General features: G+C 52.6%; 1 protein-coding gene across 10 annotated transcripts in view; it reads right to left on the bottom strand.

Moving 5' to 3' along the window:
* ATXN1 (ataxin 1) overlaps nucleotides 1–23,053 on the bottom strand; it is a 417,609-nt gene that overhangs the window by 13,323 nt on the left and 381,233 nt on the right. For all 10 annotated transcript variants that reach the window (XM_071210982.1, XM_071210983.1, XM_058285261.2 and 7 more), the window contains one exon: nucleotides 9,172–11,188. In XM_071210982.1, coding sequence (XP_071067083.1) covers nucleotides 9,172–11,028 — 1,857 coding nt within the window. In that variant the 5' untranslated portion in view covers nucleotides 11,029–11,188. The remainder of the gene's footprint in view (nucleotides 1–9,171; nucleotides 11,189–23,053) is intronic.

Genomic DNA, 23,053 nt, shown 5'->3' on the forward strand with positions numbered 1-23,053 from the left:
ACAGGCTTCAGAGACTCTTCTCCACTTCACAGTTCTGCTTTCGGCCCCGTAACCTTTCTCCTTAATTCTGGCTTTGTCTCCTCCCTGAGGAGCTCTAGCTCCTGGGAGATGCTGGAACCACACATCCTCATCTGGAATCAAGCCTGCAGGAGGGACGGAGGATTCAGATAATCTGACCATCGCGGAGAGTGGACTGCATCGCTGAGGTCAGCTGCTATTTACCCTCCATTATTTAGCCTGACTAATTTAGATATTTTTTTTTTTTGTCTGTCTGCATATATGTGAGACGAAGTGAGTTTTCCCCCTTTCTGGTGACAGTTCAGATCCTGTTGCATACACCTTCGATAAGTAGCTTTTAAAAACCAAGTCCAGTTTAAAAGGACACTGTAAAATGATAAAATATTAGCTTTGTCATAAGGTCATACAAATTCTTAAGCATTCTCTGATCATTCACAGTGAGTGAGGAACTCACAGGAGGGCTCTTTCGGTGGGAATGTATCCAGCCAAGTTGGTCTGCTTGAAATTCCCTGGGAGACAAGTCTTACCCACCACAAAACATTCTGTCCGTTTCACGGACACTTTGCAGCATGCTACTTTGGAACTGGAAAAATGGACTTGCAAACTCAAATCTGAGACTTGCACAGGTCTTCCCTGCAGTGGGCACAGACCCAAAGTATTATAGATGAAGCGGTCGTTACGACGCACTCCAGGAGCTGCGGCTTCATACGGTCAGTAAGCGCACACGGAGCACCCGTCGTGCCTAGGGGACCACAGGTGAGCACCGACAGTTTAAGACCCAGTTCTGGCCTTCAACGAGGGGACACAACATACATGGACAAACACGTAACTTCATGAGGGAATATTCATATACTGGTTGCCGTATCATCTGAGGCCCTCCACTTGGATATCTAATAGGCAACTCAGACTTACTGTGTCCCAAACATACCTCCTCGTGAACCCTGCCCAGCTGTAACACTCCCGTTTCCAGGTCAGAGTCTGGGGAGCTCCCTTTACTCCCCTCTTTCTCTCAATCAACACACATCCACATCATAGCAAGTCTCATCCGTTCTCCTTTCAGAATCTTTCTGGAATGCAACTATTTCTCCCAACCTCCACTGCCACAGTACAAGGCATTATCATCCCCAAGGCCGACGTGCTCTGCCACCCACCCACCCCCAACACACACACTCATAGCAGCACCAGGACCTTTGCTGGTTTTAACTCAAGTCACGCCCGGGCTTCCCTCTGTTTGGAATCCTTTATGCCCCGGAAGCTGTCTGTCCTCAATCTCCTTCTCAGAGAGATCTTGACCATCCCATTTAAAACAGCAGCCTCCCACCCCGAGGCCCCCCATCCCCTTTACACTGCTTTATATTTTTCCATCGCACTTATCATGTGATATATTATTTTACTTTGTTGGGTATTTTACTTTCTCTTCCACCTCCTCCCCCAACCACCGAAAAGACTCCATAAAGGTTTGGATATTTATTGTCTGTCTTGCTCATTATTCTATCTCCAGAGCCTAGAATTCTTCCTGGCACATAATAGGTGTTCAGTAAAAACCTGAATGAATAAACCCTCAAGGGTTTGCCTTCCACACGCAGAAACACTGCAACCGCACAGGCAGCCACCGGAGGGCAGTACTGAGGCGATGGCGAGGCTCCTCCTTTCCGGTTGCTTTCCACCTGCCATGACTAGGGGGTTTATAATCCACCCGGGAGCCTGCCCCAGGCCCCGACGGGCAGCTTTCTGGGCTGGTGGGCACCTCACTCAGCCTTCCCTGTCTGACACCAAGCTGGCCGTGATTTCCCTGCCTCACACCAGTCACCGTCTCTCCGCTCTTCAGGCTCCTTCTTGTCCTTCTAGCAGATCATTGATTCATTCTAGGATCTGGCCAGGGGGTCAGCACATTTCCCTGGATGGTCTGCCACTAAACCCCAAAGACAATCAGAGCCTGGGGGGGCGGTCCCTTCGAAAGCCGGGGCGGTTACGGAAGGCTCGGCAGCTCGGCCGAGCCCGGGGTTTCCTCCTCTAAATGCATCCTTTTCCACTTTCTGCAGCGTGCAGGATGAGCTGCGACTCCGGAGGGCCCTGCCCTCCATCAGCTAGGGGCCCTGCTGGCTCTCACCTCCGGGGAGAATAGAGCCAGTACCTCTTTTTTTTTTGGGGGGTGCATCCTCTCCACCCCCCTCCACCCAGCCCAGCTGCACACGCGTCCTCTTGCTCCCCACTGCTGCTGAGAACACCTGTCTGCACCCCCCCCAGTCCCCCCCTAGCCCTCCCCTCCATCGCCCTTCAAGGTGGAGGAAACGGCTCAGCCTCCCGCCTGGCTGACAGCTCTTTCGTGTCACCTTACTGGTCTGCCTGGCTTTTAACCTCATTTTCTGGTCTCCCGTACCTGAGTGTGGTCAGATTCCTCTAACCGCCTGGTCCATACCTGCTGGGTCTAACATGGCTCACATGCGCACACGTTTATGCTGCTTCATGGTACACTTCAATCTTGGATGGGCGACATCGCATGCACGCATATGTATGGATCAGCAAAAGCAAGACATAAAGAAAACAAAGCGTCTGTTGTTTAAACATGCCTCTCTCTTCCTTCACCAAAAAATTCCTGTTTTCACAAAATGTGAAGGGCATCTGTTTTACGAAACGTGTCTGCCTGCCACTACCCCAAACACACGAATTCTGCTCGGAGCTGGGAGTGAGGACATCTTTCTGAGGCCGGGGTGCAGTGAATATCTGCCTTGTTTTGGGTGAAATGATTAAATTGGGAATTCCTAAGCTGGCAAGGGAAACTCTTGATCCTCTTTTACCTGTAGGAGAAAAGCTGACGCGTCTCCCTCGAAGGCCAGCTGGGGGGGGCCGTGTTGCCCAATAGCCAGACAACCCCAAACTCCTGGGGCGATGATCACGGAGAGAAGCGAGGGGCCCACGGGCTTCGGTGTTTGAAATCACTGCTACGCACCGTCACAGTCCTCCCATCACGGGTAAGACTATCTGGGCGTGCTCTGTTTAAAACGTTTCCTCATGCTCACGGTAAGCCTGACTCAGTGTTTGCTGGAAGCATCTCGGGATTGCTCAGTCAGCTACACTCCAGCAGGGTGGCGCTTCCAAACACGAATCCAAAGCTGTGTTTTTCTCCCCCGGTGTCATGTGCACAGAGGCCCTGCTGCGGGAAGGGCGCGTTCAGCTGGGCAGGGCTGGCCGTGGGGGCCACGGGGAGCAGGCCTCAGAAAGAGGTCCTGGCCCGGCAGCTCTCAGGTGCCCCGCTCGGGGTTCCTATCCCACCTGCCCTCCGCTCTCGGGCCCTTAAGACGTGTGCCCTGACGGGAAAGCTGAAAACAGCAACGGTCCAGGAGAAACCGCCTCAAAAATACAGGCCAGAGCCCACGGGATCAGCTGGGGGCACCGACACCACGTGAAGGTGAGAGAAGAGCATTTTCCTTCGTTCCTTTGTTCCCAAGGGTAGATTGATGTACAACCAGACAAAAATGCGGTTGTGGAGGAGGCAGAGGGCGTGAGGCAGGGGAATTATTGCTTAATGGGTACAGAGCTGCTGTTTGGCTGATGCCAGAGTATTGACACCGGATGGCAGTGATGGTAGCTCAACACTGTGGATATGATTAGGAGCCACGAACTACATATTTGAATATGGTTCAAAGGGTGAACTTTAGCTTGCACGTACAGTTACTAGAACACAAACTTTAAAAAACAAACACCCAGGAAACAGATTTGGCTCAACAGATAGAGCATCCGCCTACCACACGGGAGGTCCAGGGTTCAAACCCAGGGCCTCTTGACCTTTGTGGTGAGCTGGTCCATGCGCAGCGCTGATGCGCGCAAGGAGTGCCCTGCCACGCAGGGGTGTCCCCTGCATAGGGGAGCCCCACGTGCAAGGAGTGTGCCCTGTAAGGAGAGCCACCCAGCATGAAAAAAAGTGCAGCCTGCCCTGAAGTGGCTCTGCACACATGGAGAGCTGATGCAGCAAGATGACACAAAAAGAGACAAAAAGATTCCCGGTGCTGCTGACAAGAATCCAAGCGGGCACAGAAGAACACACAGTAAATGGACACCGAGAGCAGACAACTGGGGAGGGGGGTGGGCAGGCAAGGGGAGAGAATTAAAAAATAAATCTTTAAAAAAAATACCACACACACAAAAAACAAACACCCTATTGTAAACGATGGCCTGCAGTTAATAGTACAGTGATAAAATTGTCCTTTCGTGAATTGTAATAATGCGCCACACTAAGGCAAGGTGTTAATACAGGGTGGCATATGGGCACTTGGTATTTTAGGCACGATTTTTCTGTAACCCTACAACTTCTCTAATTTAAAAAACCCACGACAACGTGGTTTCTCACTGTTTCCCCACTGGAGGCCTGAGGGCCTTAGAACTAACAGAAGGGTCATCCCCAACGACTTACCCCACACCCCAGCACTGGCTCACCAACTCTATTGTTTTCTCTTTTTCAGATTCATTTCTACAAACCCTGCATGCTAAATGGCAAACAGGTTTGCCTTGGCTGTTAAAGGACTTTACAGGCCCCTGCCCTGCTTGCATGAGGCAAGTGGCTATTTTTAGGCTCCAGCTAATCCATTAAACATACAACGATGACTCACGGCACACAGTGGAATGAAAGGGAGCTCATTAGGAGCCACGTGGCGAATGCGGCACTGTGACACGCCATACACATGCGTGTCGCCTGCACCATCGGGAGAAGAAAATGACGATGACTATTGAGCAGGCACCATGGGAGTAAGGAAGCAGTGGCAGGCAGCCCCGTGGCAGAGAGAGAGGGGCACAAGGGAGAGCGGCCATCACCAGAGAGCAAACAAAACTTACTACAACTCCACTGTGCACATGTGCACTCTGCAGAAGAGCTGAGCCTGTGGAGCATGGCACCGAAGGACAGGGAGGATATTCACAAAATAAAGCAGCCTTGGCCAGGGGGAAGCTGCAGGCTCCACCAGTGGGCAGGCGTGGCGCGGGATCGGGAGTCCTGGTGCCCAAGCAGCCCCCAAGCCTGGTGCATGCTCAGATAACAGAGACGGCCCGCGCTCACGCAGGCTGGCACGAGGTCAATTACCACCATGAGATGGCAGTGCACGTGACCCTTGGCCGCCCCGGGATCAAGCCCCATGAGGGCCCGCAGGACACAGTGGCCGATTGCACGCACGAGTTGCCTTCTCCACAGGCTCTGGGACCTGCCTCTCTTTCCATGAGCTCTCGCTGGAGCCAAGTGGCTTTTCACTTATTCTCCAAAATCGTCCCTTTCATCTCATCAGGGCTGCAGCCACCTGAGTTGGAGCAGGAGGGAAAACTGGCACTGCTGGGGGCCGGCCACAGCAGCTGCTTCCTCTGAATGCACCGTCCCTTAAGTCTTAGAACCCTCCAAGGCAGTACCATTATCCCGCCCAGGGAAACAAGAAGAAGGTTTGACACGGTGAATCCTCTGCAGCAGCCCCCAGGCCACCTCCTGGTGGGAGCTGGAGGACAGGTTCACGCTTCGGTCTTTGTGACTCCAGAGCTGGCATTTTCCTAGCAGCTAGCCTGCTGCCAGCCTTTTATGGGTCGGTTTACTGTGCAACCGCCCCAAACAGATACACTGAAGTCCCAATCCCCCAGGACCTCAGGGTGCAGCCTCGTTTGGGAACAGGCTTGGTGCAATGGAATTGGGCAAGTTAAGGCGAGGTCGAGCTGCTGCAGCGTGGACCTTAACCCAGCCGACCGGGGTCCCTGTAAGAAGGAGAGACGCAGACTGCAGGAGGACAGGGCGCCTGTGACGATGGCAGGGCGCCTGTGACGACGGAGGCGGTGAGGCAGCAACCAGTCAAGAGCTGCCGGGCACCGCCAGGAGAGAGGCAGGGCGCAGGTTCTCCCCCGAGCCTTGGGGTGTGACCCTGCCGGGACGGGGACTTCCGACCTCTCGCCTCCACGCTGTGGGGTAACACCCTACTTGTTTTTAAGCCCCCTGCAAACTGAGACAGCAGCCGCTGTGCCACGCCCGCATCCCCTCGCTGAGGGGCACCGGCTCCCACGTGGTCACAGAGGCTCGGGGGTCCCATCTGTGACTCACCGCAGACGTGTGACCCTGACCTTCATGGCCGCTAAGTGGATTCCATTTGGGAGCGAGTCACAAGGGAAGAGATCCTGCTCCCTCGGGGAGCGCAGCCCGAGTCTCCACGGCCGTGAGGCGGCGACGGTGACTCTTTCCTCCAGGGCAGAAATGCTGTGTCCTACGCCAGGAGACCACAGAGGCTGTGCAGTGGCCCTGACGAGGCCCCACGTGGTGGTAACAGGCGGGGTCTGCGCTTCTGCCCACAGCCCAGGGTGGTGGGAACGGGCCACAAGGGTCCCTTATGTCCTGAGGGTATGGCAAAGCCACGGGGACTGAGGCGAACGTGCGAAAGCACCTGCCTATCTCCTGCTGCACCTGGAGCTTCAGCGGCAAACAACGCTTCACTCCACAGTTAGGAATTAGGAATCCCACTCCTTAAAAATAATCGCTAAAACTGAAACAAGAGCTCGCACACACACACAACCTTCCATTTTAGAGAGGCTGGCTTTGGTTCCCACTAGATTTACGTACAGATTGGCCTGAGGTCAGGAAAGGGTCTCCTTTGGTGTTTTTCCCCTTGGTTTTTGGCTGATGCCGGTACATTTTACAAGGGCTATTCCGGAAGGCAAAAAAGCAGGGGATTAAAATACTGAGGCGGCCCAGGAGAATCTCTTGGGAGTTCTCTGTCCATTTTACAGATGAAAAAACCGAAGCTCAGAGAGACAAAACAGCTCCTCGGGGGCAGAGGGGGGGCGGTTAGCAACAGAGTAAGGGCAGGGGCCAGCCAACCAGCTTCTGGCCAGGCTGCCTCCCCACCCGGGAGGGGCAGCAGGGGCAGGTAGGTTTTAGGAGGCAAAGCCTCCTGCCACGCGCCCTTTCCGTAGGGTCCGTGCTAGTTCCTAAAGCCACCTGCCACGCAGAGGCCAGTTCCTTCTTCCACAGCTTCCCCAGTAAACTTGGAGGTTTTGCTAATGAAGTGCAACTCTCGTCCCGTTTCTCAGTTGTCCTGTGGGTGGAGGTGCTAGCACGTTCCACCAGTGGAGCGCACGTGGCCAGATGCTTCAGGCCAAGAGAGAACTTCTCAGAGGGACCCTAAAGACAGGGGAGCCCTCAGCCCTTAGGACCTCCAGGAGATCCAGAGAGCCGTTCCCCCCCTCCTTTCCCTCTCCTCCCCACAGCAACCCCCTCTGATTCTCTGCCAATTCGGGTCCTTTCACTTGTGGCAAGCACAGCTGGTGGAGGATTTTCTCTGGGATGATGTCAACCGACTTCTGATCGGCTTCTCGGTAAACGCCACCCATCCCTGGTGGGCTGGAGCCTGGCCCCTCTCCCTTCTGCGGCTTGACGCCCATGCCAGCCTCTGGAGCAGGCCACCGCTGCTTGCCCGTCTTTGCAGAAGCACTTCCCAGCAGGCTGCGCCATGGCTCAGGGCCATCTTACATACCTGTGAACGTGACCCGACAAACACTCTACCTTTCAATTTGCACCTCAGTTGTTGGCAAAGACACTCGTGGGCCGGCTATGGGGAAGAGGTGGTAGAGGGCTCTGACTTCCTACGGAAGCCAATTTCTCTACCATTTAATCACTCATTCTGCAAAATGTCGAGCAGGGGAAGACATACACCGTTCCTCCTGAGAACTCCACGTCGATTTGAAAACCTAAACTCTGTGAATCGCTCGTAGCCGGTGCCACACGGAGGCTACCAGGGGACTCGGAAATGAAGCTAGCAGCTGGACTGCTTGTCTCGACTCTCAATTGTACAGAGCTACTGGTAAGGAAACGGTAGCATTTCTAAATAAAACCTCTTTCCCTGTCAACCGGCATTGACACTAGCGCCTGAAAAATTGTAAGTGCTGTGAAAAAAAACACTTGTTTTCATCCTTGCTTATTTTCCACGTGTCACCTGAGAGTCAACTCATTTTTTACTGGTACTTACCCCTAATCCAGGCCGCAACCATAGATTGATGGCAAGTTCTAAATCATGGATTAAAATCAAGAAAATAATGATTTCGTGCTTAAAAAAAAATTTTTTTTTTTAAACGTGGACTTTCGAGAAATCTTTCTTGGGCCTTCCAAAGACTCTAAGCCTGAAGTGGCACCTCCCGTAAAAAACGAGAAGCATCCAGGGCTAAAAGCACTTGGCAACGAAGGCTCCCTTAAATTGTGAAAGATATGCCACATCTGGTCAATTTACAAGCAGTTCTGGAAAACACTTTGGAAAATTGGTCTTTCCACACCCTCTGCTTGATCTTTTAAAAACATGCACAAAACAATTCAAACCGATTAACTGTTGCCCATTTTGCTTGTGCTGCTTTCTCTGAACGTCCCAAATTTCAGCTGTGCCACAATCACTGGAACCCAGCGGGGCTCCATTACATCTGAGTGTTTCAGGGTCCCCAGTGGCAACATTCCCAGAGACAGTGGGGCTTCCCAGCCAGGGAGACCCCCAGCCCAGGGGCCACATCTATATGATTCCAAGCGACCTGGGCTGTGAAATTGCTGTGGAATATAAATGGGCCATGCAATCAATACATTCGAGTGATTTAAGAGACTGGAAAAGTGGACTGAAGGAGCCCCTGGAAATAAAGAAGGTTCATCAGAGTGACAGTTCTGAAGACGACACAGCGTGGCTGCCACCTCACCCCGGGAACTCCTACTGACCCCAAGACAAAGGGGGCACACCTGGGGCAGCCCTGGAGCCTTGCGTGTCCGTAAGGGACGTGGTGGCTCTGGGCATCCCACGTCCCCATCTCAACTCTGTCCTTTCCAGAACCAGAGCAGACTGCCAGGAGGGAACCTGCAGCTTTTCTCAACCAGGTTCCTCATGGGAACCACAGAACCCAAAAATAACCTCGGCACGGATTTCCTTAGCCACCCGGGGATGGGCAGTAACTGGCACCAGCCCGGAGGTGCAGGGGTGGACCTGTCATCCACGCCTGGGGACGTCCTTCCCTTGCAGAACACAGCTGGGAAAGGCTCTGCGCTTCAGGTCTGGGTATAAATGCGCTCGTTCTCCCCTGGGCGCCCACGGGAGAAACTCATCCTGCTGCGCAAGAAAAAGGCGGCGGCGGGGCGCCCCCTACCTGTGGGACGCGGGACACCGTTACCTGCGCTCGGTGCTCCCCGACGGCGAACTGGATGACGGCGCAGCCCGGGCTGTGGCTGTCCTCGATCCTCTCCACGGTGCTGGAGTCGATCTTGAGGTCGCTGCTGATCTCGGCGCTCTGGATGAAGTCTTCCGTCTTGAGGTCCTCCACCTTCTTCAGCTCCCCGTTGGCCAGCTGGATGATGGAGCCTTTCATGAAGTAGGGCGGCAGCGTCGGGGGGGCGGCCGGCGCGGCCACCGACTGCACCACGGGCAGGTGGATTTGCGCCTGCACCATGGCGGGGTAGGCGGCCTGCGCGGCCAGCGCCTCGGGCCCGAAGTTCTCGCTCTTGGGCATGGCGGTCGCGACGAAGGCGTGAGGCACTGCAGCAAACTGAGGCGAGGGCGCGGGCATCCCGGGGGCCGCGCCTGGCGCCTCCAGGTCGGCGCCGCCCACGGGGATGAGCAGGGGCTGGGTGCCGGGGATGACCAGGTGCTGGGGCAGGCTGCCGGCGTAGGTGATGGCCTGCTGCTGGCCGCTCAGGTAGCCGATGACCGGCGGCTGGGCCCCCGCGTAGAAGGCCGTGGCCGGCAGCCCGACGGGGAGCGGCTCGGACGCGCTGTGCGTCGTCTGGATGACCGTGTGCGGTGACAGCGTGGCGACCTTCACGCCCTCGGGGCCCAGCGCCTGCTGCGGGGACAGGCCGTAGGCCCGGTGGCCGGCCTTCCCCAGGTGCAGGCCGCCTTTGTCGTTGAGGGCGGCGGGGGACGCGTCGCGGTGCGCGGCCTGCGGCGCCTCCACGTCCGCCGCGGGGGCGCCGCTGTTGGGCAGGACCATCACGGAGGCCCGGACCCCGGGCGCGTCGCGGGCGCCGTAGTCGGCGGCGCTGGGGTGCACCACCACGTGCCGGGCCTCGTAGGCGTGCGCCGCCGCCTTGCCGCCCGCCTTGGCCAGGCCCAGCTCGGCGGCGGGGGGCACCGCGAACCTCCGGCTCTTGTCCATCTCGCCGTTGAGCAGCTCCTTGGCCTGCTGCAGCCGGCTGCTCTCGGCCTTCTTGGCCGCCTCCCGCGGGACGAAGTGGCCGCCGGCGTCCGAGTACTGCACGACCACCTGGCTGGAGGGCCCCAGGGTGAGCGCGTGGGGGAGCATCGTCTGATGGGGGTGCAGGTGGACGGGGAGGGCCGGGGGCGAGGCCGTGCGCCCGGCGCTCTGCGGGGAGCCGGACAGGTGGACGTACTGGTTCTGCGGGGCGGGCGGCGGGGAGCCGGCGGCCAGGAGCCCTGGAGTCCGGCCCGGGTGCTGCGGCGGTTCACCCTTGTGCCCCGCGGCCTGGCTCAGCGCGCCCATGTTGGCCAGCAGCGTGGAATAGGCCTCGAGCTGCGAGCGCTGGGACGGGGTGGAGGCCATGGGCGCGGACGCCCCCGCGCTCGTGGCGGGGTTGGCGGCCGGGGAGATGAGCTGGGAAGGGATGAAGCCCGCGTAGGGCCCGCCGTACTGGGAGGACCCGATGAACTGGAAGGTGTGCTGCAGGTGGGCGTACTGCACGGGGGAGACGGGGGTCCCCGACCGCGGCGGGGGGTAGGCGGCCGGGAGCGTGGCGCTGGCCGGCACCGAGCGGGGCGCGCCGGGCGGCGAGCAGTCCAGCCCCGGGGCCAAGGGCTTGTGTAAACCTATTCCCTGCTGTAAACCGAGCTCCCCGGGGGGCCCGAGCCGGCCGCCCCCGGGGCCCGGGCCGCCCCCGCCGGCCAGCCAGGCCGGGCCCTCGGCGCGGTGGTTGTCGTGCGGCGCCGCCTTCTCCTCGGCCGGCCGGCTGGTGGGCGGCAGCTCGCGCTTCTTGGGAGGCAGGCATTCGTTGCTCCGCTCCTGGTTGGGTTTCATTTTGCGCCGTGCCCCCTCCACGGTGACGGCTTTACTGGCGGGCGGGCTGCGATTTTAGTCGGCTACATGGAAAGTCACATGGGACGGCTGCCGGGGCTCCAGGCGCTTCATGAGGAATCATCTCCCCGTGGGTGCGATCGGCCAGCGGCAGGGCGGGAAGCTGGGGAGAGAGAGAGGGCAGGGCGAGGGGAGGAGGAGGTCAGAACATCAGCGCCGCAACACAGGGCGCCCCGAGACTCAGGCTAGGCCTCCGGCTCCCGGGTGAACTCCAAACACCCGGATTCCAGCTTGAGCTCTGGGGCACAAGCACTGGCGAGGCTGGGCGGCACCTCCTGAAAATTATTAAGACACCCAGCAACTCAAAACTCCAAGCATGTCATTTTTTCCCCTGGAGTTTACAGAGCCCCTAAGAAGTGTATTCCAATGTCATCTCTTTTTTCCCCTTCTTCCTAGAGGGTGTGCTATGTGCTCCTTAAATTTCCTCTTCTGAAATGCCGGCCCTGTCCCTCACCTCTTTTTTTTTTTTTTAATACATTTTTTTAGAAGTATTGTTTATTTTTCTGTTTCTTTAAGATCTATTTTTTATTTCTCTCCCCTTCCCCATTCCCACCCCCAGTTGTCTGCTTTTTGTGTCCATTCGTTGTGCATTCCTCTGTGTTCGCTTGCATTCCTGCCAGCGGCACTGGGAATCTGTGTCTCTTTTCTTTGCTATCATCTTGCTGGGTCAGCTCTCTGCATAACCCCTGGGCAGGCAGTGCTCTTTTTGCTGGGCAGCTCTCCTTACGGAGTGCACTCCTTGTGCGTGGGGCTCCCCTACGCAGGGGACACCCCTGCGTGGCACAGCACTCCTTGCGCGCATCAGCACTGCACACGGGCCAGCTCACCACATGAGTCAGGAGGCCCTGGATTTGAACCCTGGACCTCCCATGTGGTAGGCAGGTGCTCTATCCGTTGAGCCAAATCCGCTTCCCCTTCACCTCTTCTTTACCTCGCTGGGAAATCAAACGGAAGCCCCAGGTTTCAAAGTCAGCAGTGCCTTGCACTCCAGAACCAAGCACCGAGGAGGAGGAGGAGGTGGGGAGGAGAAACCCTGAGCAGCCCCTGCACATACTCACAGATGCCACATGATTCTGGGTCCATACCGAGTCTACCACTATCCCCTCCCTCCTGGCACACACACACACACGCCATGCTGACCCAGCAGAAGCAGCCAGAAATCCTGCTAACTTTCAAAATAATTCCCAGTCTAGACCCTCATGGCAATGGCACGCCAAAAGAAATCAGACCGTTAAAAATTTTTGAATATGGTTATGGCTTAAGAACACCCAAAGACAATCCCAGGAATACAACTAAAACACACCTATTACCGTGCATGCCTCCTTCCTTTCCGAATTGCCTTTGAACTTTCTCTTCTCACTGTCCCCCCCCCCTTTTCATCTTGGAAAAGGTCAACTCACCAGGAACTCCAGAGATGAAACCTCTCAGACAAACCAGACCTGTGTGTTTAAAACCGGGCGCACACCTAGTGACCCTGGAGCCAGCTCTTAAGGGCACATGCCTCGTCTCTGGGTAGCCATAAATCCTGAGGCAGCACTTCTCTGTGTACACTGTGCCCACCTGGTAAGAGGCAAGGCATTGGGCAAGCCCCGGTGAGAACCAGGCAGCAGCAGCCCTGGGGGGACCCTCACGCGGACCCCCTGCAGAAGGGAGCAATGCCCCGAGGCAATCCTAGGGAGCCCGGGGCACCGGGCGTTGGGAATTCCCTGGCCCCCAGGTTTGGGCATTTCTCCTCTTCAAACCCTCTTTCCTGTGACCTAATTTTCAAACACACACACTACCGTAGCAGTCTTCAGCTTCAGCCCTTGTCCCTGAGGAAACAACTACGATATCCCTGTTCTAAGCCAGCCCCCATCCTCTTCTCTGGTACCCCTGTCTCACAGACAGTGTATTCCACATCCTAATTTGTAACTTTTTTGGGCCAATGATTAAGTGGCCCTCCTTGATTTTGCTTCAACATCAACAAACACTGTTTTTCACGCCCAAATGACAAATGATGAAGACTAAAGTTCCCCATCTTTATTGATTTGGATCAGGTTACATAGGAAGGTGGGGTTTAGGAATTTGGTGTCTCCACATCGAAGGGCATTTCAGTAAGAATAGAATTCTGAGGTCCTTTAAAGTCTGGAACAGAGACAGAAAATAAAGCAAAAGACCGAAAATATTAATACTGAAGAAATGAAACTCAAGGAAGTACTGTGTTCAAGGAGTGGTGTCAGTTTTTATTCTCCCAACCTAGGACTCTTTAAAGTCCCAAATAACTACATTTGGTATCGCCTTCTCTTATAAAGAGCACTGTTCAAAATGTACCCCCAGTACTTGCAAATTTACGCCAATACTTACAAGTACAATGACGTACTACTTTCAAAACATCACAATAAATTAAACTACAGAAGCATTTTTTAAAAAACGTGTCCCTTTTGGCTATTTGGAAGGCACTGATGATCTTTTATCTTCAGCTTTTAAGCATCACTTTCAAGAACAAGCTGCATAAGCTCCCACATTCCCATATCCACTAGCAAAGAAAATTCATTTACAAGAACTTCTCAATGAGAACTTTTCCAGGCGCCCCCTGCTGGCTCCGTAGCTGCACAGATCCTATAAAACCCCACGGGATTTCATTAGGGATGTTCATGCAAGAGTGATATGTCAGAATTGGAAAGGAGAACATTTGCATATACTAGGCTCAGCCAGTAAGGGAATAGGTTAATTAGCTCACGGCAGCTCTAGGGAAGAAAAAGCAGCAAAATAAAGGGCCTTTCAAAGCCAAGCAAAATGTCAAACACATTTAAAAAGAGGTCCATTAGCAATGCAAATGTAAAACTGCCTGTACAATTGAATGCACAAAATACAAAACTAGAAAACTCCTCTGAAGGATTCTATAAGAATCCATCTTCAGCAAATTTGAAAAGGAATGCCAAGTTGCTTCTCTGTAGTGCAGCGGTTTATTTTACTGCATATTTAGTTGGCCCTAACAGTCTCTGCTTAGGCTCCAAGACTTCCGCTAGTGGACCATTAAAACTTATTGGCCTAAATACATAAATGTGAATTTATTTTTCTGGAGGTTACTCATTGATAAGTAGCATCCTTTCCAGATATCAAGGGTACAAAGATTAAAGCCAAAGCTGGAACAACTCAAACTGTACTGGGGGCCAGACTGGTAAAACTTTCAGCCAATCCTTCTCCTACACTTCAGAGGACCATGTCTCCTGTTTCTTAATGCAGCTCAGCAGGGACAGGGCCCTCTAGCTGGGGCAAGAGCCCCCTTCTCTGTGCTCATCAGTTAGTTCTCTGTGTTGTCTAGAGTTGAGGGTACTGAGGATAGGAATTGGAGCTTGCTGTGTTTTCAGCGAACCACCAGGGGGCGCCAAAGTGCCTCACCACGTCCCTGCTTCGTGGGTCCTTATTTGCGGGATGAAAGAAGAGAGCTAAATTACAAAGGTGGAAAAGTAGAGTAGGAAAAAGGAAGGGAGACCGCCACACCCCAAAGGATAAGTAATGTATGATTCCACTTATATGAACTACCTAGAATGGGAAAATGCAGAGGCAGAAGGTAGAATCAAGGTTCCTGGGGGCGGGGGGGGGGGGGGGGGGGGGGGTTACTGCCTCAAGGCAGAACATTTCTGTTTGGGGTGATTTGGGAATAGGTAGTGGTGGTGGTTGTGCAACATTGTGGATGTCATTAATGCCACTGAACTGTACACTTTAAAGAGGTTAAAATGGCAAATTTTATGATATATATATTTTACTGCAGTAAGATTTTTTTTTAAAGGGAAGGGAAAGAAAAAGGAAGAAGGAAAAAAGAGAAGAAAAAAGAGTGGGTTTCTGCTTTCAGGATCTCTTACCTCAGTACTCTAAGGCCTTGCTACTAAAGTCGTGGTCGACAGACTAGCCACCTCCCCGGGAACTTACTAGAGATGGAGAAGCCCAGGTCCCATCTCACACCTACCTACGGTTTCAGACTCTGAGACCCCAGCTCATCCACGGGCAGACCAAAGTTTGAGAAACTCAGTTACAAGATTAAGTTTCCGGCTCCTCAATCCGCCCATTCCGTCAGGTGCAAATTAAACATGGTTAGCCGCTTCCTAACGGAGTGGGCACTGGGAATCCTGAACGAGGTACAGTGTGTGAACAAAGAGCTGAGGGAGGGAAACGGACTTTGGCCCAGTGGTTAGGGCGTCCGTCTACCATATGGGAGGTCCGCGGTTCAAGCCCCGGGCCTCCTTGACCCGTGTGGAGCTGGCCCATGTGCAGTGCTGATGCGCGCAAGGAGTGCCGTGCCACGCAAGGGTGTCCCCCGCATGGGGGAGCCCCACGCGCAAGGAGTGCGCCCGTGAGGAAAAGCCGCCCAGCGTGAAGGGAGAGGGCAGCCTGCCCAGGAATGGCGCCGCCCACACTTCCCGTGCCGCTGACGACAACAGAAGCGGACAAAGAAACAAGACGCAGCAAACAGACACCAAGAACAGACAACCAGGGGAGGGGGGGAAATTAAATAAAATAAATAAAATCTTAAACAAACAAACAAACAAAAAAAAACCAAAGAGCTGAGGGAGCCCTGGAGATAAGCCCCTCTCCTGTAGGGGACGCTCAGCTGCTTACTTCAGGGTTTGCTGGATCCATTATAGTTGTCAACAACAAATACCCCTTTTCCTCTGGGTTTTCTATTTTAAAAAGTAAAGAGAAACACACTCTAAAAAGGACTATTCTATGAATTTTCACATACCTCATTCACCTCCACAAAGATAATCAAAATTTAACCAAGGAAACATCACACTTATGCCTTTGCTATAATTCAATTTCAACAATTTTTTTTTTTTGCCATTCCATGGATTAAGAGTGTTACAGCAGTGATGTGAACAGGAGACGGCTCTGTGCTGGAGATGTGGGAATGAATCTACACTGGCCTCAAGTCCCTTAAACAACAACCAACTGCTACAGATGGCAGACACACCTAGAATTTCATTTTTAAAGTCCTAAAGAGAATTCAATTTTTAAAGCCTAAAATGGAATGCCAAGGTCAGGGCAATGAAAGGTGCTGCTGTGCCTTGCACACGTAATCCTCAGTGCCTCACTCTGAGTGAAACCCGTGTTAGCTGACATTTAGATAAATGCCCCGATAGGAGCACGGTTCCCACTTTCCAAGAGAAGGAAATGCAGAGCGATGAGCTCATGTCAGTGTTGGAAAATTACATGGCCAGTTCGGGAGACAGAACCCCTGGAATGATGGCAGGGATCACTAGAACATGCAGGAATTCTCCAATTCCTGACATTCCGCTCGAGTTTCTGCTTTATTCTATTACTAAACTGGAAGATCTGTAGAGTGCATTGGCAGAAGGCATTGCATTTTGGCTAGATATTAAGAAAAGGCCCGAAAGTCGATATCCTTGGAGCATCCGCAATGGAGAAAAGGGGGCTGGATGATAGCATAATTAAAGAGGTTCACGGTTGGCTGAACGAGCAAGCCCCAAAGGAAGTGGATCACATATTTATTTCAACACTATTAGTTCAAGTTTGCATAAGCCCTTAATTGTTCAATGTCAGTGTGCAGCAAATAGTATGCCAGAGAACTCTATTTTCAGTTCTGTTCTTTTCAATGTTTTTCTTAGTGTTATCGTATTTAGACGTAACAAAGCTGGGAGAAATGCATAATATATTGCAATTAATATTCAAATATACCCTCAAAAGTTGGAAATGATGGCCCCAAACCAGGAAAACTAATAAACTAAGGATAAATGTAAATGCCTGCCCTTGATTTCAAAAGCTCAGTTAGCCAAGCCAGGGTCAGAGATCTGGCTTGAGAATGGTTCAAATGGAAAGAGCCCAAGAATTTTGTTTGACTATACCCACGAGATGAGCCATTAAAAAAAGAACAATGCCCAGAATGAAGAGAGAAATAACACAACAGTAGTTGGTGCTGGTCAAGCCACATGTGAAGTGTGACTACCTAGGGGATGATGGCAAAGGGCAGCGGGTCCAGGGTAGAGTGATCAGGTTAGCAAGATGTCTGGGTAAGCCCCAGAAGATCTCTGGCCTGGGGAGGTACAGAAAAAGCTGGCACTTAAGAGCAACCCTCAGATCAATAAGAGCTGTGCATGGAAGGTAGAAAGCAAGCTGAGCTCAGAATTACATTGATATATATTTATAGTATAAATGTAAAAGATACCAGAACTGTCTAATGATGGGGCTGGGCTGCCTAATGAAATCGGGGTCCCTATATCTCCCCCAGTGTCGAGACAGACTTTGGACTGGAAGGTCATAGATAACTTGGTGGGAAACCTGTCTTGCTGGGTGTCAGCATGACTTGTGACATTTTTTCCCCCCAATCAAGAGAATTTTGAGATGGTAACTCCGTTTAGTGTCAAGTTGATTTACTTGTAAGCCCAGCCTGTTTTCCAATCCTCTTGCACTGTCCTCAGTCAAAACTGATTGATTCTCCCTCTGTGTCTAGCACGGAGCTTGGCTGTGCAGGCCTCCTGGTCCAAATGGTTGTGGCGTCTGCAAGGGATGGAGGGCCCCACCCAGGCCAGAAACCACGGGGAGGTGACAAGGGACATTTTTGCAGAACAGGCTGCCTGACGGCCTCTCCCTCATCCTCTCAGCTTTCCCTTCTCTACCCTGCACGCCTGCGGCAGTGAGGTGAGTGAGAAGAGAAAAACCAAGGAACAGCAGCTTGGAAATCTGTGCTAGAGAAGAGTCTGAGGAAGTCCACACGCATGGAAAGAAAATGATTTTTCTCCGTTATAAATAGCACCATGGGTTAAATGGTGGACCCCCCAAAAGCAAGGTTCACCTGGACCCCGTGACGGTGACCTTCGTTGGAAAAAGGGTCTTTGCGGGTGTAATTGAGGACCTCGAGATGAGGTCACCCTGGATTACCTGAGTGGGCCCTAAATCCAAGACAAGCGTCCGTATGAGAGAGTCAGAGGGAGATTGGAGGCAGGTGAGGAGAAAGGAGGAGGGGAGGCCACAGAAGAGGGAGAAGGCGCAGTCCCTGGCTCAGGGATGCCTGGAGCCACAGGAAGACGGAAGACGCAAGGAAGGACTTTTCCCCAGAGCCTTCCCAGGGAGCAGGGCCCTGGGGACACGCTGTGGACTTCGGGCCTCCAGGACGGGGAACCAGGACATTCCTGTTGTCTTACACCACCAAGCCTGTGGGACTTCACACCAGCGCTGGGAGAGCAGTAGAAGAGCTGCCGTCAGTGATCACCTGCTCCATGCCCGCCTCGTACTTAAACACCTCACCCACTCCTCCCAGCGACGCACGAGGCCGGCCTCACCCCTCCGTGTTTCAGGTGAGGGCGCTGAGGCGGAAGCCCCACTCCTGCTCTTGCACTTGGCCTTGAAGTTCCACGGATGGCCCTGGGGGGCACCGGGGCGATGGAAGCCTAAGAGCCAACGCCCTATTTTTTTTTCCCATGTAGAAAAGGGACAGACTGAATAGGGATGGGGGTGGGGTCCAGCACCTTAAAAAAAAAAAAAGAGGAGGCCCAGATCTTGTTCATTCACAGGCAAGCGAGCCTGGAATCCGCCAGCAACCCCAGGGGCCGAGGGCACATGCCGAGCGGAGGAGTGGAATTCAGCACCGCGGCAGGAGGACCCGTGCGCCCCGAGGAATCCCATCCAGCCTCTCCTTCAGGGCCCCGAGCCAGGGGGAAGACTCCAAGGCTGTTCAGAGCTCTGGGGCCCAGAGCTGCACCCAATGGGCCTGGGTGGATCTAAGCGCAGTCATCATTCAGTCAGTTCAATCGTGGTCCAAAAAATCTATCCGTGAGCTGAGCCTAGAAACTGCTATCCGGGATGCTCACGGTATGGCTCGCGGGCTCTGCTTGCCCCTGCCTTTCTCTGACCCTCAACAATCCCATCCGGCGACGGTAGTGGCAGACCCCAGCCCACCCCGCCAGCAAGGGCCTGCCTCAAAGGAAAGCCCCCGCGGGGTGTGCACCGTGGCCTGTCTGGAGAGGCCTCGTGTCTGGGGGGCAGCTTTTTATCCCCCTCCCCTGCCCTGCTGTTTTTCTTTTGTTGTCTGTGTCCATTCGCTGTGTGATCTTCTGTGTGTACTTCTCTTTCTGTCTTCTCATCTTTCTCCTTTAGGATTCACCGGGATTTGATCCCTGGGACCTCCGATGTGGAGAGAGGTTCCCTGTCAGCTGCGCCACCTCAGTTCCTGGTCTCTGCTGCGCTTCACCTTGACTCTCCCCTTCTCTCTTTAGTCATGCCATCATCTTACTGCATGACTCATACAGGCACTCGGCTTACCACACAGGCACTGGCTCGCTGCACAGGCACTGGCTTGCCACGCAGGCATTGGCTCACTGTGGGGCACTCATGTACATTCTTGGCTTGTCATGCAGGTGCTTGCATGGGCACTCGGCTCACATGTGGGTACTCGGCTTGCCATGCAGGCACCCACATGGGTACTTGGCTCACCACGTGGGCACTGGCTCACCACGTGGGCATTCATGTGGGCACTGGCTCACCGCGCAGGTACTGGCTCACCACGCTGGCACTCACGTGGGCACTTGGCTTGCCATGCAGGTGCTCACGCAGGCACTTGACTCACCGCGTGGGCACTGGTTCACCATGCGGGCACTCGTGGGCACTCAGCTCACCGTGTGGGCACTCAGCTCACCATGTGGCCACTGCCTCGCTGCACAGGCACGCTTTCTTTTCCTCTCACTAGGAGGCCCTGGGGACTGAACCGGGTCCTCCCATACTGTAGGCGGAGGCCTTATCCCTTGAGCCACAGCCGCTTCCCTGGGTGCAGCTTGGAGCTCGCGTTTCGTAACGCCGCAGGGTGAGGCAGTGTGCTCCAAAGTCAGATGCGAGTTCACAGTGTGACCATGCGCTCTGCCACCCTACCTTCCCAGGGCCTGGACCCCAATCCGGTGGGTGGTGGTGAGCTTGGTGCCAGGGTCTGCCACTACCACGGCCACGTGGCTGTCCCCCTCAGCCCCCAGGGTGGGGCTCCATCTTTTGCCACCAGTCAGCAGGATGGTGAGAGCCTTCATCAAAACCTGGGCGAAGCTTTTTGCAGACCGCTGCATCCTGTTACTACAGCTCCCAGAGAGAGAGGCAGTAGTTAGCCCAGGAGGCAATTTCACTATCCATGGAAACACAAGGAGACGGGTCACGTGGTGTCACGGCTCGATTGTGCACCCCCCTCCCCCAAGACACGCTGCAGCCCCCACCCCAGCGTGCAAGCACGGCCTTGTTTGGAAATGGGGTCCCGGCAGATGGAACGAGTTAAGATGAGGTCAGACTCCAGTGCGGAGGGCCCTAATCCAATCTGACTGCTGTCCTTGGAAGAGGGAACTCTGCACGCAGCGACAGCAGACACGGAGGAGAAGGCCACGAGGTGATGGAGGCAAGCCTGGAGCAGGACGGCCCCATGCCCAGGGCTACCGGAAGTGGAAGTGACGGTGAAGGTTTCTTCCCAGAAGCCTTCGGGGGGAGCGCGGTCCTATGGACACTTGGATTTTGGACTCAGCCGTCGGGCTCTTGTAAGCCACGTAGCCTGTGGTACTGTTACAGCCTAGGACACTAAAACGTGCAGGAGGGGGTCTAACTCACGTGGATGTGGCCCTGCCGTGTGCCCCGGGGGGCCGGGCCTTACGTGTCGTCAAGGGCATGTTAGAGAGAAGGGGCAGGCCCGCAGCTGGGCCACGCTCTCCCTAGAAGCCGGCTCTCACATGCAACACCGTGGCTGGTGTCCTCTGGTGGCCTGCCCAAGCCAGAATTCCTGGAAAGGCTCAAGATGGAAAAATAATCACTTGGAGAGGGATAACCATCTGGACCCAAAATGGTCCCGTGGGAAATGTCCACCAGGGGCTGAGCTCGAGCTGTTAAGAAAAGCTGGAAATGCCTTTCTCTCAAGACCTTCCCTAGTGCAATACAGCAGCAAGTAACTTCCTGCTTTCGAGTCTAGTGGCGTGCCAGGTTAGCTACCCTAGGACACCCAAATCTGTTTATCCACCACTGCCTAAAGGCTGGGGACAGTCATAGAGGCGCTTTCCACCATTCCCAGGTGGAACGAGTCTCACCCCCAGCCTAGAGTAAACCATCTCGAGGAAGAGCTGCAGGTCTCTCCTCTCCATCACCTAGGCCATGGGGACTGATGTGAAAAGGTAAAAAAGAGTTGGCCAAGGTGACACGGTCAGCAACAGGGTCGAGTGGACAAGAACCTGTAACCTTGTGTTTTTTTGAGAAGTTGTAGGCTTACAGATCATACGTAAACTACAGGATTCCCATATGCCACCTTGTAATTAACACCATCTGTTGGTGTGGTACATATGGTAAAACTAATGAAAGTACATTTTTATAACTGTACTATTAATTATAGTCCGTGGTTGAATTTAGGGTTCCTTATTTGTGTAATGCAGCATCATGGATTTAAAAAAAAAAATTTAGTCTATTACCATATATACAACCTAACATTTTCCCTTTTAACCACAATCATATTTCAGTGCTGTTAATTATGTTCACAGTGTTGTGCTACCATCACCACTATCCATTACCAAAACATCCCCATCATTCTAAATAGGAACGCTTTACATTTTAAGCTTTAATTCCCTGTTTCCTATCCCCATCATATCCCCCTGGTAGCCTATATTCTAGATTCTGACTCTATGAGTTCGCTTCTTTTAATTATTTCACATCAGTGGGATCATACAATATTTGTCCTTTGTGTCTGGTTTATTCCACTCAACATGATGTCTTCAAGGTTCATCCATGTTGTCACAGATATCAGAACTTCATTTCTTTTTATGGCTGAATAATATTCAAATTGTGGGTATATGCCCCATTTTGTTTATCCTTCACTTGGATGCTTGTGTTGCTTTCATCTTTTGTTAATTGTGAATAATGACACTCATTATAAGCATCAGTATGCAAATATTTGTTTGAGTCCCTGTTTTCAATTCTTTTGGGTATGCACCTAGCAGTGGAATTGCTGGGTCACACGGTCGTTCTATACTTAGCTTCCTAAGGAACTGCCAAACTGCTTTCCACAGTGGCTGCACCATTTTACATTACCACCAGCAATGAATGAGTATTCCTATTTTTTCACATTCTCTCCAACAACTGTAATTTTCTTCTCTTTCTTTTTTTAAATAGTAGTCATTCTAATGGGTATGCAATGGTATCTTATTGTAGTCTTGATTGGCATTTCCCTGATAGCTAATGATGCTGAACATCTTTTTATGTGCATTTTAGTCATTTGTATATCTTCTTTGGAGAGATGTCTCTTCAAGTCTTTTGCCCATTTTTTAATTGTGGTATTGTTGATTTGTTGTGAAGTTGAAGGATTTAAATCTAGCACCTCTTCTTGATAAAGGCACTTAGAACACTAGAAATAGAAGGAAATGTCTTCAACATGATAAATGGCATATATGGAAAACCCACAGCTAATATCCCACTTAATGGTGAAAGACTAAAATTTTTCCCTCAAAGATCAGGAACAAAACAAGAATGTTCATGGTCACCACTGTTATTCAGCACTGTACTAAAAGTTCTTGCCAGAGCAGTTAGGCAAGAAAAAGAAATAGAAGTCATTCAAATTGGAAAGGTAGTAAAATTGTCCCTATTTGCAGATGACAAGATCCTACTACATACAGGAAATTCTGAAAAATCCAAAACAAAGCTCCTAGAGCTAATAAACGAATTCAACAAAGTGGTGGGATACAAGATCAACACCCCAAATCAGTAGTGTTTCTATGCACAAGCAATGAACAATCTGAAGAAGAAATCAAGATAAAAATTCCATTTACAATAGTAACTAAGAAATCAAGATAAAAATTCCACTTCCTGTAGTAACTAAAAGAATCAAATATCTAGGAGTAAATCTAACCAAGGATGTAAAGGACTTGTTCATAGAAAACTAAAAAACATGGCAAAGAGAAATCAAAGAAGACCTAATTAAATGGAAGGGCACACTGTGTTCATGGATTAGAAGACTAAATATCATTAAGAT

Source organism: Dasypus novemcinctus, chromosome 22, assembly GCF_030445035.2.
Source record: "Dasypus novemcinctus isolate mDasNov1 chromosome 22, mDasNov1.1.hap2, whole genome shotgun sequence".
In the NCBI taxonomy this organism is placed as follows: domain Eukaryota; kingdom Metazoa; phylum Chordata; class Mammalia; order Cingulata; family Dasypodidae; genus Dasypus; species Dasypus novemcinctus.